General features: G+C 44.9%; 1 protein-coding gene across 6 annotated transcripts in view; it reads left to right on the top strand.

Annotated features, from left to right (window-relative positions):
- LOC121553704 (E3 ubiquitin-protein ligase UBR2-like) overlaps nt 1-21,204 on the top strand; it is a 44,620-nt gene that overhangs the window by 7,739 nt on the left and 15,677 nt on the right. For 2 of the 6 annotated variants that reach the window (XM_041867022.2, XM_041867020.2), the window contains exons 7-40: nt 78-140; nt 286-406; nt 674-781; nt 1,005-1,093; nt 2,408-2,506; nt 5,929-6,092; nt 6,274-6,373; nt 6,580-6,708; nt 6,900-7,083; nt 7,205-7,266; nt 7,373-7,483; nt 7,615-7,680; nt 7,771-7,893; nt 8,008-8,071; nt 8,228-8,352; nt 10,759-10,811; nt 11,026-11,177; nt 11,326-11,480; nt 11,611-11,713; nt 12,040-12,167; nt 12,436-12,519; nt 12,624-12,805; nt 12,955-13,154; nt 13,417-13,510; nt 13,708-13,866; nt 16,807-16,898; nt 17,110-17,185; nt 17,344-17,492; nt 19,003-19,058; nt 19,176-19,272; nt 19,436-19,503; nt 19,714-19,849; nt 20,062-20,158; nt 20,313-20,443. In XM_041867022.2, the coding sequence (XP_041722956.1) occupies nt 78-140; nt 286-406; nt 674-781; nt 1,005-1,093; nt 2,408-2,506; nt 5,929-6,092; nt 6,274-6,373; nt 6,580-6,708; nt 6,900-7,083; nt 7,205-7,266; nt 7,373-7,483; nt 7,615-7,680; nt 7,771-7,893; nt 8,008-8,071; nt 8,228-8,352; nt 10,759-10,811; nt 11,026-11,177; nt 11,326-11,480; nt 11,611-11,713; nt 12,040-12,167; nt 12,436-12,519; nt 12,624-12,805; nt 12,955-13,154; nt 13,417-13,510; nt 13,708-13,866; nt 16,807-16,898; nt 17,110-17,185; nt 17,344-17,492; nt 19,003-19,058; nt 19,176-19,272; nt 19,436-19,503; nt 19,714-19,849; nt 20,062-20,158; nt 20,313-20,443 (3,820 nt within the window). Of the gene's footprint in view, nt 1-77; nt 141-285; nt 407-673; nt 782-1,004; nt 1,094-2,217; nt 2,317-2,407; nt 2,507-5,928; nt 6,093-6,273; nt 6,374-6,579; nt 6,709-6,899; nt 7,084-7,204; nt 7,267-7,372; nt 7,484-7,614; nt 7,681-7,770; nt 7,894-8,007; nt 8,072-8,227; nt 8,353-10,758; nt 10,812-11,025; nt 11,178-11,325; nt 11,481-11,610; nt 11,714-12,039; nt 12,168-12,435; nt 12,520-12,623; nt 12,806-12,954; nt 13,155-13,416; nt 13,511-13,707; nt 13,867-16,806; nt 16,899-17,109; nt 17,186-17,343; nt 17,493-19,002; nt 19,059-19,175; nt 19,273-19,435; nt 19,504-19,713; nt 19,850-20,061; nt 20,159-20,312; nt 20,444-21,204 lie in introns of all 6 variants that reach the window. The other 4 variants (XM_041867023.2, XM_041867021.2, XM_041867025.2 and 1 more) reach the window with 3 other exon arrangements.

Genomic DNA, 21,204 nt, shown 5'->3' with positions numbered 1-21,204 from the left:
TCGCGATAATATCGTATCGTGTGGTCCCTGGCAATTCCCAGTCCTACTTCATATGTGTGTAATCATTCTCTTTACAGGGAAGGAAATCGGTGCGCTTTGGTGACTTTGCGTTCTGTGAGCAGGCCAAGTCAGTCATTGTGGTGAGTAGCCTGGTCTGGGGAGCTGTATGTATCTCATTGGAATCTCATGAGATGACAGATGCTCACATCCCACATCTGCCACCAATTAAACCATGTTAGTTTACAGTAATTTGTCATGAGTGTATATATTAATCTGTGTGTGCAGAGGAATACGAGTCGTCAGTCTAAGCCCTTGCGGGTCCAGGTAATGCACTCCTCGGTGGTGGCTCACCAGTGCTTCGCTCTCAAAGCCCTCCACTGGCTGGGCCACGTCATAGGATACTCAGGTCAGTCTCCTTCCTCTCTCCAAACTACATGAGAAGTATGTCTAACTGCCGTTGGATTGTACACTCCATATCCTCTTGAAATATAAAGAACTTTAACCCATAATCTTTTTGAAATGCCGCTCATAAGTGGTTTATTGGAGGGAAAATATGTTTTGGTCACGTCAGTCTTTACTTTTGCTACACATCCATGTTTGCTTAGTTTTTTAGTCCTTGTGTGTGTGTGTGCCCGTTGACAGCAGTGTGTACTCTCTGTGTGTTTGTGTGTAGATGCTCTGAGGAGGATCCTGTGTCAGGTGGGCCTGGAGAGAGGGCCAGAGGGAGAGAACTCCTCCCTGGTGGACACACTCATGCTCTGTGACTCCAAGATGTGGAAAGGTGAGGAAGAGGAAATGCATCCTTTTAGTTGTCCTGCCAGGGTTGGGGACACTTACATTTGAATTCAACTCAATAATAAATGGCAAATGTCTATTTACTTTGAGATTTGATTGAATTGGGATGGCATTGACTGACCCCAACCCTGTCTCCTGCAATGCACATAAAACATAAAGAACCCTTCCATAAGCACTCTGTTCTGACTAATACCTGTTTTCCACTCCAGGGGCCAGGAATGTTTACCACCAGCTCTTTATGAGCAGCCTTCTCATGGACCTCAAATACAAGAAGCTGTTTGCTATCCAGTTTGCAAAAGTAAGCCTCTTCTTTTGACCCTTGATTTGAAGGACCAGTATGGCCACCTACTGTAACACAGCTATGTGGAACGTCACAGTGCATTCTGTATTAGGAGAAGCGCTGGATGGGCTAATGTCAAACTGCTTCTCCAGCTGGCCCCCTTTAATGAGGAACTAATGTGTCAACATCACATCAGCAGGGCCGAGGACTTAGTCCTGATGTACATAAGTGCTAGCTCAATGTCTCATGTAAAAGTATGGTATAGCTATTGCAGAGGATTCGATACTGTCTTGAATTGAAGATTGATATGATGAAAGAATGTATTGTATGAATGAGTTTTTCATCAAGATCATCCCATGAGTACTCTGAAAGAAACTTACACCATACCAATTCAGTCATATAAACACACACACTGCCAGTTTCCCAGACACACCTGAGCGGGTCTAGTCTTATCATAAGAGCAGATTGAGGGTGTGTTGGCACAAGGCCTGGATGGGGCGTTAACTGCATCCATCACATCCTTTAACCTGTCCTCCTGGGTGGCATAGCTGAGAGGACAGACGGCAGGCTTTACCTCTGATCTGCTTTCCTCTCAGCCTGCTTGGCATGTAACACAGCCCCACACACTCCCAGTCCCTGTCTGACCCCAAAATCCTAGGATGTCCGCTCTGCTCTCACACACACTCGGAGCCAAAGCTCTACAGGTCTCCTGAGCTTAACCTGAGAGCATAGATATGCACTCACTAGATCACATGAGCTAAGACTAGAAGCCAGGATATTGGAAAAGATTGGCTGGCCAAAATCTTACGTGGAGGAGCATTTAATCCAAACTTTGATTGGACACAATTGGTCTGAAGCTCTTCTGTGATTCTATATCTTAGCTTTCGGAGACCTGGGTGGTAAAGGGCTTCAGAAGCTTAACGGGGGAGAAGGATTAAGTTACCCTTAGACACTGATCTGAGGTCAGTTTTGCCTTCCTCCTCCCAAATGGTTAAGCTTACGATTTGGGGAGTAAGCTGATCCTAGATCTGTGTCTAGGGGTTACTTCTCCCTGGAGCTTAGAAAGGAATTGGGGGGAGCGAGGAGAGGGAAGGAGGGCACACGCCTTTGACCAAGAGGTGAATGTCCCCCTTGTCGTTTAGAATTACCGGCGCCTCCAGACAGATTTTATGGAGGATGATCACGAGCGTGTAGTCTCAGTGACCTCTCTGTCAGTTCAGCTCTTCACCGTCCCCACTATGGTGAGTAACCCCAACCCCACGCCTGACCACACACCTCCCAACACACACACCTTCTCTTCTTCTCTTTTCTTCCCCATGCCAACACCATTAGAATTATGAGCGCTTGCAGAGCGACTATGTGAAAGATGACCACGACAGGGAGTTCTCAGTCACTGACCTCTCCGTGCAAATGTTCACAGTGCCCTCCCTGGTGAGTACGGGCCACAGGGTCGGGGTGAAATGAGATGGTACCACCTGAGATGGGACGCATGCTGAAAACCACAGGGATTTTAGACTTATTGTGTATGATGTCACATCCATAGAGAGAAAGTATGGCCATCTAAATCATGGGTTCCCAAACGTTTTCACTTGGGGGCCCCCTTCCAGCATTGGGTAACATCCTGCGCACCCCCCTCTTGCACTTCTATACATTTTGCCATGTCTAATGTATTCATGTGATATTTGAGTGACAAAAAAATTACAACAACAAACATTAGCTGACATGGGCTAGTTGATCTGGACATTTCTGACAAGTTATAAATAGCTCTCTAAGGTATGCAATGACTAACATGACAAGAGGAACTGATGATGCACTACCAAATGTCAAAGTTGCACCTTTTGAATTCTACTATTACAACTTTCAACAGTAAGTTTAAAGCCAGACTAGGGCTGTGGCGGTCATAAAATGTTGTCATGATATGAAGAATCAATCAAATGTTTTTATAAAGCCCCTTATGTTAGGCCCTGATCTGGCTATGCCATATGGCTGTGGGCTACACTAGTTCATTTAGCAGACAAGATTTGCTTAGAATTCCGTGGCATTATTTTTTATTTTATAGTATGAAGAATACAATTGAACATAGCTGAATAAAATAGAAAGGATATTTTCTCCAAACGATTTCCAAGGAAGTGAGCACATGCGGCTATTCTGTGTTGAGTGGTTAACAAAGAAACAGGTCCTCCTATATGCTTAATTTTAAAATTATTTATGCAACCTTAGTTGTGATACAAACGTTGGGCTATATGTTTTGATTTTTAATACAGTACATTCTAGGGTTGCATGATGCAACTCTAATGATGATTTGAAAAAAGTTGCATGAAAGGCATGCGCTCTGCTCTGTTTCTTGTGCAGGCTGCAGACACTTCATCAGTCTCTTCATTGACAATTTGACAAGCACTTGATAATATTCTCACCAGGCCTCGAATTTCCCAGTGGCATCCCCTTGTGTGGCTGTAATGCCCCCTAAAAAATCCCAAGGGCTGAATATAATAATTATAATTCCCTTCTCCCGGCTGCCATGTACCAACGCAGCTCTCACTCGCATGGCTCTCTCAGATATCTCATTTCTTATTAGCCAATGCCCGTCACGTGATCGTGTCCTTCTCATAGACATCTCAGCTAAGAAGTAGGCTACAAGTGAAGACGGACACATTGGGGACGCAACAGCGCGCGTCCCTCTTATTGAATTCCGAGGCACATATTGAAGAACTGACCACATTTAGCCTACTTTTCATCAGCCAACAAGATGTGTAGGCTTAAAGCACTAGCCTATGTCAATCTACTATCCCCCATAGTACAAAAGTTGACCTATTTTGTTGGTCAACTTGTCCTTCTGTGCAATAAATAAATATTCCAAACATACTCTGGGACAGTTGTGGGATGTGATAGATCCCACATTAATACAACCACTCGCATTAAAAACCTTTTCAAAGCAATTAGGCTGATGCAACGGATCAGAATGTTTAGCTTAAAATGTTGATAAACTATTAGGCTATTTCTTCACGTTATAAGCGCAGCAATGCGCACACAGCAGTAGGCTATAAGCGCAAATGTTCCAAAATGCAATCAATTATCGGGAAAACACCATTCTCAAAAGTGACCACAAATACGATTATGCATGTTATGCTTTATTATAAAGGTGTATTTTTATGGTGAAAATTATCTTCCAAACTTGAAACTCACGCGCTGCGTATGTATGCCAGTTAGGCTCTACACTGGTTGTAAAGCAGATGAATGTGCTTAATTTTAAGAAGTTATTTGGCCACTTTAGTTGTGATACAAACCTTATCAAAACATACAGGCCTATGGGCTAGGCTACATGAGGTGTGCGACTGATTTGGAAAAAGTGGCCAAAAAAAAGCATGCACTGTTTCTTGCCTTACTGCAAACGCTGGGAATCATTCACAAGTGACAGGCTAATATTGTCACCCATCAGACTATTCTTAATTTGTTGTCTTTAAATATACTAAATAATGTGTGAAATTAGTTTTGATTTAGAATGGACCATTATCACGCACCTGTCTCGGATTAGGGGCATGGGGGGAAAAAAGACATGTCATGTATGCACTTAAATAGCGAATGGAGGACGCTTTTCCCGTGGTTCATTTTCATGCCAGCCAGTTAGGCTATACTCCTTTTGTAAAGGAAAGCAATGTGCTTAATATTAGGAAAGTTTATAAATAAATATAGTAGGCCTAGCCTATAGAAAGGTGATGGGATCCTCCTCTTTTTTTTATTTTATAGAGACCATCAAAACTGTTTTCTCACGCAGTTGCATAACCTATAGAAATGTTGCTCAAAAAACATGAGCTCATAGGCTCTCATGAAGTGTTTTATTTGATTTTCGAATACATGTGTATTGATGTCAGAGTGATTAGAGGGACAATAGAGTGCTGAGTACCAGGCAGTTAGCAAGTTTGGTAGGCTACTAATGATCATCAGCAGCGTCAGAGCTTGGAGAAACCTATTTACTATGACTAAACGGTCACATGGAATTTGACTGCGGTCATGACTCGTTACCTCCGGTCTGACGGTAGTATGGTCACTGTAACAGCCCTAGGCCGGACTGAGTTCCTTTAAATAAAATAAAAAATGGGGGAGGGGGGTCCCTGCCGACCTCAGTTTGGGAACCACTGATCTAAATCATGAGTGTTATCTTAATTATGTTCCGAATAGCTCCATTCTCAACGTTGGTTCCTTGAAAAGGGTGTGGCATGCTAAACTGATGTTAGATATTTGATTTTTCCTAACAACATTATACAGTCAGCATCCTGTTTCATGTCTTAATCACAATAACTATACCCATGTATTATAGAAATTAAAATGTTAAAGAATAGTATGTTATTCGAATTGTAGGCCAATGCTATAGTGTAGTTTAAAGTAATTGTCCAGTGTTTCCAGATTTCTACATGACCTATAATTGAACTCGTTTTCCTTCCAAAAAATTGTAATGAAGTATGTTAAAAAGCAGCATTTCTGTGTTGGATTGGTGTGGGCATACCCCAACAACAGAATGGTGTGGGCGTATACTGGTCATTAAAAATATTCACCCAAGTAGACTGCTGATTGGCCAGCTCCTCCTCCTCAGGAAGATGACATCATCCTCTGTTTGAGATACAATTTATGCTTTGGCCACGTAGGAGTGAGTATAGGATGAGTCAACAACATTATTTGGGTATGAGTTAACAGAATAGAAACTTTTTAAAAGTGCGATTTTCACTGGACAGTTACTTTAAGGCTGTAGTATATTGTCATGTTTTTACATAGATTTGCCTAGATTGTGTGTAGTGATTATTTGACTCCAGAATGTCCTGCTACTTGAGGCCCCCTGAACCTCTTCCTTCCCGGCCCAGGCGCGCATGCTGATAACAGAGGAGAACCTGATGACCACCATCATCAGGACCTTTGTGGACCATCTGCGCCACCGCGACCTGCAGGGCCGCTTCCAGTTTGAGCGCTACACCGCCCAGCAGGCCTTCAAGTTCCGCCGCGTCCAGAGCCTCATTGGAGACCTCAAGTAAGCTGCATGCATGTGCACACGCACACACACACACACACACACACACACACACTGGGCAATATAACAGTGTGTGTAGATTAGTTGAGTGAGTGTTGTACAAAGCCAGCATACTGACCACTGTGGAGTGTGTGTGTGTGTTTCTGAATGTGTTGTAAACAATGTTGCTGTGTGTGTGCAGATACGTCCTCATCAGTCGGCCCACAGAGTGGAGTGACCAACTCAGGGAGAAGTTCCTGGAGGGACTGGACACCTTCCTGGAGCTGTTCAAGTGTATGCAGGTAAGGACAGGTCACCAATAGTGGTGGGAGACATGGGGAGTCACAACCCCTCTGGGCATGATTGAGACTATGCAGGTCTGTGGAACAGAAAAAATAAGATGGGTGGTAGACTAGCTAGCCTGCAGGAAAACTTACTTTCACCTGCCCAGTTCTTTCACACCAGAGCAGATGGAGAAAATGAGACTAATAAGATCCATTCCCCTCAGGGCATGGACCCTGTGGTGAGGCAGGTGGGCCAGCACATAGAGATGGAGCCTGAGTGGGAGGCAGCCTTCACCCTGCAGATGAAGCTCACACACATCATCTCCATGATGCAAGAGTGGTGCGCCACAGATGTGAGTGACTGGACGTGTACATGCACGTGTGTGTGTGTGCATAAGCACATGAACGCACACACACTCACTTTCTCTCTCACAAACTCTCACTCTCAAATGCTCACTCACTCACAAACACGCAGCCGGCTTCTCTCACTTGTGTTCCTATTGTTTCTTCCCCTGTGTGTGTGTGTGTGTGTGTGTGTGTACAGGAGCGTGTGCTGATTGAAGCCTATAAGAAGTGCCTAACAGCACTTACACACTGCCACAGTGGCTTCACCGATGGAGAGCAGCCAATCACACTGAGCATTTGTGGACATTCTGTGGACACCATCCGCTACTGCGTCTCTCAGGAGAAAGTCAGCATCCACCTGCCTGTGTCCCGCTTACTAGCAGGTAGGACACACACACACACACACATACACACAGCTGAATGACAAACCACTAATGCTTTGGCTATGATATTGATGGAGAAGAGTCTACACATTAAGATGGTCACTGCTGGTTTTCTGTTTAGGTCTCCACGTTCTCCTTAGTAAGATGGAGGTGGCCTACAGATTCCCTGAACAGCTTCCACTGGTAAGCATGCAGGAGTGTCTCCGTGTGTGGTTGTTACAGGTTCAGCTAGCCTTTGCAAAACGTGTGTTTTGTGTGTCTTCTAATAAATCTCTCGTATGGTCCACAGAGTGAGCTGAGCCCCCCCATGCTGATAGAACACCCCCTTCGCTGCCTGGTCCTCTGTGCCCAAGTGCACGCTGGGATGTGGAGGAGAAACGGCTTCTCATTGGTGAATCAGGTAAAAACGCCCCGTCCATCATTATATTCTCTTTCTTCCTCTGCGCTGTATATCAGAACTCACATGTTGTAAGTGTTGTTGTTCTTGTGGGGTTTATAATGAAGAGAGTTCATACTGTACTCTTGTTGCAGATCTACTACTACCACAATGTGAAGTGCAGAGTGGAGATGTTTGACAAGGACCTCATCATGCTGCAGGTCAGTTTGTTGTTTCAGCTAACAACCTAATGACGCTAACGGTCAACAACGTGTTACAGGCTTTAACAAGTGTTTGTGTGTTCACTCCAGGCCGGAGCTTCCATGATGGATCCCAACCACTTCCTGATGATAGTCCTGAGCCGCTTCGAGCTCTACCACATCTTCAGCTCCGCCGACTGCAGGAAGAGATACAACAGGGAGAACACCAACAAGGTCTGCTCTCTCACTGACAATGGCAACTTAGATTAGGCTTTTTACTCTGTTTGTACTCAGTTTAGGTGTGTGTGTCCATCTCTTGACTGACCTGACTCCCTGTGTCTCTGTTAGGACGTGGTCCAGCAGAACAACACTCTAATAGAGGAGATGCTGCACCTCATCATGATGGTTGTGGGTAAGTGCCCCACTATCCTACCGCTCACTAGGACTTGTTGCCTGGGGGTTGGGTGGTGTGTGTTTCATCATGTACTCGGAGCCTCTGTTTGACTTGTTTCCTTGTGTTAACGATGTTGGTAGAGTACCTGATGGGTATGCGTGTTTGTTGTGTCAGGTGAGCGTTTTGAGGCTGGTGTCGGCCAGGTGGAAGGCTGTGACCAGATCAAGAGGGAGATCATTCACCAGCTGTGTATCAGACCCATGGCCCACAGCGAGCTGGTCAAGGCCCTGCCTGAGAACGTAAGGCATTACTCCCCTTTCTCTCTCTTCCGTCTTTCCGTCTGCCTCTCTCTTGCGATCTTTTTCTCTATATTAGTCTATCTGGTAGCAGGGATTCAAGTTCTTCATCACTGCGATGGATTTCTGTCAGATTCTGATCAACTTGATTATCCCACCAGGGGGATATTCATTTGGTCATGTGCTTAAAAAGACAGTACATGAAAACACAAACTACACAAAATAATTCATAAAGTGCTATAGCTACACATTTTTAAAGTGAAAGTGCAATATGCTGTATACTGAAGGGACCAACAGACTATCTATTATACAGCCTAATGGCTGTTGGAATAAAATAGTCTCTTTCCACTTGTCCGGCTGCTGCTCTGACTGAATTTTGAGTGAAGGGAATGAGTACTGTCCTGTAAAGTGCTTTCAAGTTTTAGGAGGATGAGTTTTGTGTACAGGTTGGTGGCTGATTTTTGATCTATACCAATTATCCTTCCTGCTGTCTTAATCAAGCAGTGAAGCTTGACTTGGTCTTGCACTCGCATGTTTCCGAACACGCATATCAGACCAAAGGACAGCACACTCTGCAGGACAGATTTATAGAACATTTGGCGGTCGACATTAAAATGGTTCAATTTGCATTAAAAAAAAAACATTATCTTTTGCAATTTCTTTATCTTTGCAAAGGCACAGTCACTGAATTTCAGTTTGTCTATTTCGATTCCCAGGTACGTATGTGGTCACTCTATCAACTGATTTCCCCATTGATCTTCATAGGGGGGGTGGAGTTTTGTTCCTTCTGAAATCGATTGACATCTCTTTTGTTTTCTTAACGTTTATTTCAAGAAAGTTATCTGCACACCACTGGACGAATGTTGCAGTTTCTCTGTCAACCTTGAAGAGAGGCTTGGTCTGTGTGGAGGAAACCTACAACAGCGGTGTCATCTGCATATTTAAAAAATGTGTGGGCTGCGTCAGAGGCTTGACAATCGTTTGTGTACTGTGTGTACAGTATCTGTGAAAGTACGCAACTATGAGGGGCTCCCTAAATGACGTGTGAGATTTGAGTAAACATGTTTGTTTTTTGGAGGAGGGGGGGGTGATTATTTTGGGTTAAACACTCCAGGCCACACGTGAATGTCTAAAACAATAGAAAGTATGTAGAAATGATAATTGACCAAACAACTGCCTGTTTTCTGGGCCGCGAATTGATTTTGACAAACAAATCGGTCATACGTTTTCCAGACGATCTGAGATCAACTTAAGTTTCAGTCATGGGATTTTTTTGTTTGTTGCTTTAACCCACCTTTGTTATTTAGTCTCTGTTTCTCTCTCTCTCCTTCTTGCTCGCTCTGACTATATTTCTCTCTCACTCTCTCTCTCCCCTTCTCTCGCTCTCTCACTCCCTTTTTCACCACACGTAAGTTCAGGCTGACTGCCCGTCTGCAGTTTTCACTTGGAATATCCCTTGGAGTCATGGCCAACAATATTTAACTAGTGACATAAGCTGTCGTGGCATGGGCTTTGAATGCTCCCATTTCCCATGATCTACACACCATCTGGAGCTTTGGATGAGACGTTTTCACTGCAATTGGAAAAATCAGTATCTCTTTGAATACCCTGACACCTAGTGGTGAACCTAAGCAGTGCAGAAGATGTGCAAAAGCTAGTCTGTCTTGGCCTAATCTCAGTTAACCCAGAACTAAAACTTTGTGTAATTTGGTCATATGTTTATGTAGTCTGTCTACAAGAGATTAAGTACATTTGCACAAACTTTGGCTTGTGTTAGCCGGAACGCAGGTCAGCCTATCCTGTTTCTGTAGTGCGAGGAAGCTTGATGTATAAGTATAAGCTTTTTGTACTTTTGGAACATTTCTGGGATCTTTGATTTCACCTTATGAAACATGGGACCAACACTTCACATGTTGCGTTTTATTTTTGTTTAGTGTGTGTATATATAGATTGTTTTAGATGCGCGTAAAACTGCGATAAATGTGTGCATTTTCCTATTTCAAATATATATTGTTCAAAACAAGCTGTTCATTTACTTACTACTCTGCCCGTCAGTGTGACTGCCAGCAGCAGCAGCTCCGCCTCTGTGGGTGCATAGGCCATGCAGAAATCATTTGGATTGTTTTTGCCAGCAATTTGCTATGAGGGGGAACTGCCCTAATGAAATTGCAGGATTTCATAGCATAAATTATAACCGCACAAAGTAAATGGACTGTCATGCTGCTTTGTTGACAAGTCCATCCACCTTGCGCCCTGGGTATTCAGCCAATCAGCCGCCACTGCACTCTAACCACAAGGCCACTGAGAGATTAAGCTTGGCCCAAGTGACAGCTACACACAGCAAGAAACAAGGCTATTATAAAGGCAACCCCAGCTCTAATATGTCACTTTAATCTATCCCTTCTTTAGGAGAACAAGGAGACTGGTATGGAGAGAGTGATCGACTGTGTTGCTTCGTTTAAGTAAGTAGCTTTCTCTAGTTGTTTGTTACATGATGTTTAAACTGACCTCCTGACCACCCAGGTTATTAATGTGAAAGAGTTTGTTCATGGTGACTTGGCTGAATAAAGATCAGACAATTAGATATGTATGATGCGCCCATATTAGATATGTATGATGCACCTATTGTGTCCAGTTGTGTAACATGTTGGTCACTCATGTCCTTTGTGCCCACAGGAAGCCTGGCGTGACAGGCAGAGGGCTGTATGAACTCAGGCCAGAGTGTGCCAAGCAGTTCAACCTCTACTTCCACCACTACTCCCGAGCTGACCAGTCCAAGGCAGAGGAAGCTCAGAGAAAGCTGAAGAGACAGAATGGAGAGGACACGGGTAAAGAGTCTCAAAGAGAAAACACTTGCCTTGTATACATGAAGCACATCTTAAAATGGAATTGATTATGTAATTATTGCAGACATTGTGGTGATTGGTTGTGGTCTTTCAGCTGTCTCTATCAAGGGCTCCTTTTTGTTTGTTGTAGCCCTGCATCCTCCGGTACTACCCCTGTTCTCCCCGCTGTTTGCCAGCCTGGTGAACATTCTGCAGTGTGACGTGCTGCTTGGAATGCTGGGAGCCGTGCTGCAGTGGGCCGTGGAGCCCAGCGGAGGGCACTGGTCTGAGTCCATGCTGCAGAGGGTGAGGGGGACCAGGACCACACAGTGCGTGCGTGCGTGCGCGTGTGTTAGAGAAAGTGTGTTAGTGTCTTACCATGTTTATTTGTAGGCCCATTAGAAGCATCTCTGTCCATAACCGTATGTCTGTTTAGGTACTGCACCTAATAGGTATGGGTCTACTTGAGGAACAGCAGCAGTTAGAGAACAGCAGTGAAGACAATGACGTCTCTTTCAACTTCACCCTCAAAATCTCCCGTAAGTCAGTCCCGCCTAGCCTGGGTACCAGTCTGAGTTATCGTTCCACTCCTTCTCATGCTAAACATGACACTGAGTACAGGGAGTGAAATGTTAGCCTGAAATCCAGAACCCGTTTTGCTAACTCTCTCACTCTGAAACTATCTGCAAAACTGAACGAGAGAAATCTTAGGGATGTTGCTCTAAGAATAATATGGTCATTCAAACTGTCAAACTTGACCTGCACACTGTCAAGGTTGACATTTTGAATAACCCATCTTTTTTGTTGTTGTTGCGACATTAGTAAGATTTCCATGACTTTTTAACAAGTGTATGTAACTGTCCAGTATGTGGGTGTATCCTAGGCCCAGGGGAAGCCCCCAGTAACACAGCCAGTGTCCTGGCCCTCCTGGAGAACCTACAGAACGCCCATCACCTGGAGGTCCACAAGGACATGATCCGCTGGATCCTCAAGGTGGGTCAACATTATTACAACCTCTCCTACCAATGCAACTCTCATAGAAGTCACCTAGTGTTTGAGTTGGTACACTGCAATAATGTAAATGCCATGGCCACCAGGAGGCAGCATAGGGCAGCATGCAACTAGTGGTCATCATGACAAATGCATATCCATGATTACTTCTGTCAGATAAAATAGAAAGATGTATTCTTGTGTTTTATATTGATTTCTCACTTTTTGACGAGGTAATATTATGAGGTAATATTATTGTGTCCCTGTGCAGACGGTGGCCAGCATTAAGACGATACGGGAGCTGACCGCCTTCACCTGCACAGTGACTGCCAGCGGGAGCCACGGTCAGGAAGAGGTGGGTCTAGCACATCCAAGAGGAGTTGCACCTAGTGGCATTTATTTAGTTTCTCATGAATTGAATAGAAAAATATATTGCATCTGTGTCTTCCCTTCCTACAGATGGTGTGTGACAAGGACAAGGCAGAGAGGAAGAGGAAGATGGAGATGGCTCGCCTGCGCAGGGAGAAGATCATGGCCCAGATGTCAGAGATGCAGAGACACTTTATCAATGAGAACAAGGAGCTGTTCCAGCAGAGTCTAGAGGAGCTGGATGCCTCCACCTCTTCCTCACTGGAGCACAGGTACTGACAACACACACACACACACACACACACACACACACACACACCCCACCACACAAACAAACTTGTATTTCACCGCTCAATCCCCACCCTAAACTCAATCAAACTCTATAAGCTGTCTCTCACCTGCCCCCCTCTCTCTCCTGCAGCCCCACTTCATCAGACGCAGCCCTGGTGTGTGTGGGCCCCAGGCGGTCTTGTCCCAGGGAGAAGAGGCAGGTGGTGACGTGTATCCTGTGCCAGGAGGAGCAGGAGATCAGGGCTGACGGCAAGGCCATGGTGCTGGCTGCCTTTGTCCAGCGCTCCACCGTCATGTCCAAGAACCGCAAAAGACCGCCGCACGACCCCGGTGAGAGAGAAACTGAAGGGCCTTAGGTCACAGATGAGTAGAAGTTGCCCTTAGGTACAGATCTAGGATCAGCGTACCTTCCCTCAAGTCCTAACCTTAACTATTGGGTGGAGGAAATGTTAAACTGACCTTAGATCAGTGTCAAGAGGCAACTTCATCCTACCCCCTAGACCACAGATTGGAGGATGTATAGTCTTTATTTGTTTTTTTGTCCGTGAATGATATACTAGCATTGCTTGACTTACCTGCTTATGTTTTCCAGAGCATTACGACCCTCTCTTCATGCACCCTGACCTGTCGTTTGGCACCCACACAGGCAGCTGTGGCCATATCATGCACTCTCACTGTTGGCAGAGGTGAGCCAGACTCAGGGTTCTACAACACACTGGGCATACAGAGCTGGGGCAGGGCACTATGACACATACAGGGGGTTGTGTAAAATGGAAGGTTTGGATCTTGAGGTGGAAGGATTCAGTGGGCCTGTAGAGTTGACTGTTGGTTGGGTATCTGGAAAAGAAACTCAACAGTTCTCATCTCCTGTGTGTGTGTGCAGGTACTTTGAGGCGGTGCAGGCCAAGGAGCAGCGGCGTCAGCAGCGACTGCGTGTCCACACCAGCTACGATGTGGGGAACGGGGAGTTCCTGTGTCCGCTGTGCGAGTGCCTCAGTAACACCGTCATTCCCCTGCTCCCCCGCGCCAAGGGCTCCAGCAGGTACCCAATCACACTATATTATAATAATATATGCCCAAAGCGACTTTACCCAAAGCGACTTTACCCAAAGCGACTTAGTCATGCTGCATACATTTTACTTACGGGTGACCCCTGGAATCGAACACACTATCCTGGTGTTGCAAGCGCCATGCTCTACCAACTTAGCTACAGAGGACACGCGCGTGTTAATTTGGGGTGCATCTCTCATAGTCTAATTTGGTTTCCTTTCCTTTATCTGTGCTCATCTGCTTTCACCTATCCATCATTTTCAGAAGGCCTATAGTGAATTCTCAATGGGAATTTGCTTTCACCCGTCCAGTTCCTTCAGATCAGTGCAGAGGAAGGGGAAGAGAGGAAGCCACTTAAGACTACTGAGATGCACCGTCGGTCAGGAAACCACACTTGACTGGTAGTGGATACAGGATCACAGCGACCACACATTGATTAGTGGTTGTCACGTGATGGAACCCCCTCTGGTCCCTCGCCTCTCCTTCACCTCCAACCAGTCCACCCCCCCCAGTTAAACCAGTTTAGTTCCCTTCAAGAGTTCTGACGTCAACAGTACCACTTCACTCTCACACGAGGTCAAGGCTCACTCGGCACTAAGGCTCAGTCGTCACCTCCAAAACTACAGAGGTCATTCAGACAATTTACACTTTCACATAGAGGGCTGAGAAAAGTTTTCAACGATTTAAAAGAAAAAAGACCATGCTAGCGAATGTATGTTTTTGGTTGTTTTTATACAATTCAGGTCATTATTTAAAATATGTTCTGATAAATATTAATCAAAGAATGGCTCTGATGCATCTGCACTGAGTGTACAAAACATGCTCTTTTCTTGACATCGACTGACCAGGTGAATCCAGGTGAACGCTATGATCCCTTATTGATGTCAGTTGTTAAATCCACTTCAATCAGTGTAGATGAAGGGGAGGAGACAGGTTAAAGAAATATTTTTAAGCCTTGAGACAGTTGAGACATGGATTGTGTATGTGTGCCATTCAGCGGGTGAATGGGCAAGACAAAAGCTTGAAGTGCCTTTGAACGGGTGGTAGTAGGTGCCAGGCACACCAGTTTGTGTCAAGAACTGCAATGCTGCCGGGTTTATCACGCTCAACAGTTTCCCGTATGTACAGTGGGGAGAACAAGTATTTGATACACTGCCGATTTTGCAGGTTTTCCTACTTACAAAGCATGTAGAGGTCTGTAATTACAAAAATCCAGAAAATCACATTGTATGATTTTTAAGTAATTAATTTGCATTTTATTGCATGACCTAAGTATTTGATCACCTACCAACCAGTAAGAAAAGCAGAACTTAATATTTGGTACAGAAACCTTTGTTTGCAATTACAGAGATCATACGTTTCCTGTAGGTCTTGACCAGGTTTGCACACACTGCAGCAGGGATTTTGGCCAACTCCTCCATACAGACCTTCTCCAGATCCTTCAGGTTTCGGGGCTGTCGCTGGGCAATGCGGACTTTCAGCTCCCTCCAAAGATTTTCTATTGGGTTCAGGTCTGGAGACTGGCTAGGCCACTCCAGGACCTTGAGATGCTTCTTACGGAGCCACTCCTTAGTTGCCCTGGCTGTGTGTTTCGGGTTGTTGTCATGCTGGAAGACCCAGCCACGACCCATCTTCAATGCTCTTACTGAGGGAAGGAGGTTGTTGGCCAAGATCTCGCGATACATGGCCCCATCCATCCTCCCCTCAATACGGTGCCGTCGTCCTGTCCCCTTTGCAGAAAAGCATCCCCAAAGAATGATATTTCCACCTCCATGCTTCACGGTTGGGATGGTGTTCTTGGGATTGTACTCATCCTTCTTCTTCCTCCAAACACGGCGAGTGGAGTTTAGACCAAAAAGCTCTATTTTTGTCTCATCGGACCACATTACCTTCTCCCATTCCTCCTCTGGATCATCCAGATGGTCATTGGCAAACTTCAGACGGGCCTGGACATGCGCTGGCTTGAGCAGGGGGACCTTGCGTGCGCTGCAGGATTTTAATCCATGACGGCGTAGTGTGTTACTAATGGTTTTATTTGAGACTGTGGTCCCAGCTCTCTTCAGGTCATTGACCAGGTCCTGCCGTGTAGTTCTGGGCTGATCCCTCACCTTCCTCATGATCATTGATGCCCCACGAGGTGAGATCTTGCATGGAGCCCCAAACCGAGGGTGATTGACCGTCATCTTGAACTTCTTCCATTTTCTAATAATTGCGCCAACAGTTGTTGCCTTCTCACCAAGCTGATTGCATATTGTCCTGTAGCCCATCCCAGCCTTGTGCAGGTCTACAATTCTATCCCTGATGTCCTTACACAGCTCTCTGGTCTTGGCCATTGTGGAGAGGTTGGAGTCTGTTTGATTGAGTGTGTGGACAGGTGTCTTTTATACAGGTAATGTGTTCAAACAGGTGCAGTTAATACAGGTAATGAGTGGAGAACAGGAGGGCTTCTTAAAGAAAAACTAACAGGTCTGTGAGAGCCGGAATTCTTACTGGTTGGTAGGTGATCAAATACTTATGTCATGCAATAAAATGCAAATTAATTACTTAAAAATCATACAATGTGATTTTCTGGATTTCTCTACATGCTTTGTAAGTAGGAAAACCTGCAAAATCGGCAGTGTATCAAATACTTGTTCTCCCCACTGTATCAAGAAAGGTCCACCACCCAAAGGACCTCCAGCCAACTTGACACGACTGTGGGAAGCATTGGAGTCAACATGGGCCTGCATCCCTGTGGAACGCTTTCAACACCTTGTAGAGTCCATTGGGGCTGTTCTGAGGGCAAAAGGGGGTGCAATGCAATATTAAGATGTTCCTAATGTTTTGTTTTTAGCATGTCAATGGCCAGCCCATATTTGTATGCTTATCAATAAGTGTGACAGTGAGTAGGTCAGTGCATTGTCCAGTCCGCTTCAATATTTCCTCTCTCCAGTTGTGAGCAGCCTGGTCTGGGTCAGTGGCTAAAGACCAGTGGTCAGCAGATCAAGGCCATGCACTCTGCCCACAGGAAACTCCAGCCCATCAGTGAGTGTTCCTTCCTGCACAGATCATTCTTATCATAGCACCACCCATTCATACTGTAACATAACACCAGACATGCTCCGCCATGTCTGTTTTAATTCATCATTAGCGATCACAATATATCAGCATTGAGATGAAAGTGTTTCTGAAGTGATACGACAGAATGTGTCTATGCATTCATGTTATGTCACTAAACTGTGTGATGTGTGTGTAGGTGTTGACGCTGTTGAAGAGACGGTAGAAGAGGGGTGCCCTGCCCCTGAGGGTTTCAGAGTAGACTACACTCCCACGTAAGTGACTGCTCATGACTGACACTGTAACTCGAGTTATGAGAGAAAGCTATTTGGGTGCAGGGCAAGTGATGACGTCTCAGAGTAAACCAAGACATCTTTGGGTTAGTTTGTGGTTTCCTCTGATTTGGATTTTGTTCACCTACCTGTCTCTTCAGGAGTCCCTACTCCAGCACCATAAAGGAGATGCTGACAACGTTTGGGACAGCGACCTACAAAGTTGGCCTTAAGGTGCACCCCAATGAGCAGGACCCCCGCGTCCCCATCATGTGCTGGGGCAGCTGTGCCTACACCATCCAGTCTATAGGTAATGCACAGACACACACATACACACACACACACACACACAGACACACACAGACACACACAGACACACACAGACACACACAGACACACACACAGACACACACACAGACACACACACAGACACAAAACAAGATGAATTAAAAGAATGAGAGAACCAACGTAGTTTAAGGTGATATAAAACCCATATCAAAGGTGCACATGTGGGATTGAGTTAAGTCTAGTGACTGTATTACCGTCACACCGGCAGTCATACTTTTAAAACTCACCTCACTGTGATGATCAATTTGAAGAAAGAACTTCAACAGCAGGTTGAAACGGTGTAAAACATGGTTGTTTCAAAGCCGAACACAATGAAATGAAATGTACTGCGCTTTCTACAGTGATGATTCATTCAAAACGCTTATGAGGCCAAGCCCAAAAAAAATAAAAATTTAGTATAAAAATTATCACTGTGCCGTTATACAATACATAGACTACTGCATGTTACACATGGAAGAAAAACATAAAACAAAACTGATTTTAAAATGTCTTTGGTACATAATTGGTCTAGCCTGTACTCCAAAAGTAAACAAATCCTGCCCATTTGATAATGGGCCATTCTAAATCGAACCTAATTTGACATATTAGTAAAGACAAGATTCAATTGAGAATAGTCTGATGGGTGAAAATATGATGACTTGATGAGAGAACAGCTGTGCAGCCTGAGGCAAGGAACAAGGCACAAGCTTTTTTTGCTACTTTCTCAAATCATCAATAGCCTATCGTTGCACCATGCAGCCCATATATGTTTTGATTTCTAAGACCTTCTAAGGTTTGTATCAATCACAACTAATATTGCCAAATAACTCTCAATCAAGCATATAGGACCTGTTTCAAATGATCACTTTTACGCTCAACATATCCACTTCATATGCGCACTCGCTCTGTAATGGGAAAAATATCCTTTCTATTTTATTCAGTTAAGTTCAATTATATTCTTCTTACTATAAAATCAGATAAAATAAAATAATGTCATGGGACTTTTAAGCATATCTTGTCAGCTAAAAGCCTACAGCCTACGGTATGGAGCATAGCCAGATAACATAGGCCAACTCATATTCTGTTCTTCTGAAATACATTCTCTTCATATCATAATGTTTATTTAGACCTGACTACAAAAGAAATAATGAATTATTGTGATGGTGTAAATTCAATGTATTTATTAGACTTTTTTAAATGTAGATGTTCCAAAGATGTGCATCAGTGGCTTGTATGCATGGAGGCCTGGAGATGCTAAATGTGTTTATGTTAATTAACGGTAAATTACCGTGAGACCGGCAGTCTTTTGAATGACAATAACCGGCTGACAAAATGTCATGACCGCCACAGCCCTAGTTCTTCGTTATTTAATGGGTCAATTCATACGTTTCAAATGCTGAGAATGGTCCACAGATGTCCAAACACAACCAGAGCATAGACTCCCTTGTTGTGATGTTCAACTGACTTTTTTTATTTCATTTTTCATTTTGCAGAGCGACTGTTGGTGGACGAGGAGAAGCCTTTATTTGGAAGTTTACCTTGTAGACAGGTAAACGACGACAACCTCTCCTTCTAACCTATGAGACAGTGGACAGGAGTCTTATAGGAAGTAGTGTTATGTGGAGAGGTGCTAAGACATATTTGACACTGGGGTTTGTGTGTGCAGGATGACTGCCTGAGCTCCCTTGCCAGGTTTGGCTCAGCGTGTTGGACTGCAGCCTCTCAGCCCTCTGTGCAGGGCCACTTCATAAGACTGGTAGCAGGTAGGGCAGACACTGTCAACAGGCGGCTGCAGGACCAGTAGGCTGGCCTTTTCAGTGCCTGAATTCAAATTCACATGTGTTAATGTTGCATATGTTGAGGCTTTTTTTGGTCTAGGGATTTGAGTTTTATAGTTATATTGATGGAATGTGTGTGTTTCTGTAGCATTAATTCCAGACCCCCAGGTGGAGACCTCTCCCTGTATCCTGGACATAGACATGTTGCACCTGCTGGTGAGTGCCCCCCCCGAGCGACTACATATCCGCAAAGACCTCAAATGATCATCAACACATCAATAATACCATCAGCCATACAGACATGCATGACAAGTGGCATATCAGGTCTCTGGGCTCCCAGATCATAAGCAAACCCATTGTTGACTCTTACCATAAAACCTTTTACATCGTGTATAAGTGTAAAGTCAACACCGATCCCTCTCTCAGGTGAGTGTGGTGCTGTCCTACGGATCTGTCCACTCCCAGGACTCGTCAGGGCTGAGTGTGGACGCTGTCCAGCTGCACCTCTTCCACCTCATCACTGTGGCTCACATGGTCCAGATACTGCTCACGTCAGGCCCAGGTAAGAAGAGAGCGCACCCTACACCTGGACAGGGTGTGTGAAAATGTGTCTGCATGCATATTAAAGTTCTCTCAACACCAGCTAAGATCATACCTTTGGATAGTTGAAGAGAGAGTAGTTACAAGTCGTTGGAAGTTAACCACTGTCAAATGGAAAACATGTTTGTATGGAATAGAGAAAGGAACAAACATGTACATTCTGTGCGTCAACAGAGGAGGTGACCATGGAGCAGGAGAGTGAGGGAGCAGAGAGGGAGGAGGAGGAGGCCATCTGCTGTCTCTACAACACCCTCAGAACACACCTGGGCAGGTGAGGCAACACTGGGAACTCCCCAGAATACACACTCACCTACCCTGTCCACCAAGCAGCCATCTTTTCCTCCGTATCGTCATGGTAATACACGTTGTGCTTAAACCCATGCTGTGAGTGTGGTTTATAATGTGTGGTGTGTGTGTGGTGACAGTTCCCTGCCTGAGGTGGGCTCTGGTTGGCACCTGTGGCGTTGTGTGAAGACTGGCATCCTACCCTACCTGAGAGGAGCAGCACTGTTCTTCCACCACCTTAACGGAGTTCCTACACCCCCAGAGCTGCATGGTAACTACAACATATAGTGAGGTGAAAAAAGTATTTGATCCCCTGCTGATTTTGTACGCTTGCCCACTGACAAAGACATGATCAGTCTATAATTTTAATGGTAGGTTTATTTGAACAGTGAGAGACAGAATAACAACAAAAAAATCCAGAAAAATGCATGTCAAAAATGTTATGAATTGATTTGCATTTTAATGAGGGAAATAAGTATTTGACCCCCTCTGCAAAACATGACTTAGTACTTGGTGGCAAAACCCTTGTTGGCAATCACAGAGGTCAGACGTTTCTTGTAGTTGGCCACCAGGTTTGCACACATCTCAGGAGGGATTTTGTTCCACTCCTCTTTGCAGATCTTCTCCAAGTCATTAAGGTTTCGAGGCTGACGTTTGGCAACTCGAACCTTCAGCTCCTTCCACAGATTTTCTATGGGATTAAGGTCTGGAGACTGGCTAGGCCACTCCAGGACCTTAATGTGCTTCTTCTTGAGCCACTCCTTTGTTGCCTTGGCCGTGTGTTTTGGGTCATTGTCATGCTGGAATACCCATCCACGACCCATTTTCAATGCCCTGGCTGAGGGAAGGAGGTTCTCACCCAAGATTTGATGGTACATGGCCCCGTCCATCGTCCCTTTGATGCGGTGAAGTTGTCCTGTCCCCTTAGCAGAAAAACACCCCCAAAGCATAATGTTTCCACCTCCATGTTTGACGGTGGGGATGGTGTTCTTGGGGTCATAGGCAGCATTCCTCCTCCTCCAAACACAGCGA

Source organism: Coregonus clupeaformis, chromosome 37, assembly GCF_020615455.1.
Source record: "Coregonus clupeaformis isolate EN_2021a chromosome 37, ASM2061545v1, whole genome shotgun sequence".
NCBI lineage: Eukaryota > Metazoa > Chordata > Actinopteri > Salmoniformes > Salmonidae > Coregonus > Coregonus clupeaformis.
The sequence above is the reverse complement of the archived record's forward strand: the minus strand, read 5'-3'. Positions and strand labels throughout refer to the sequence as shown.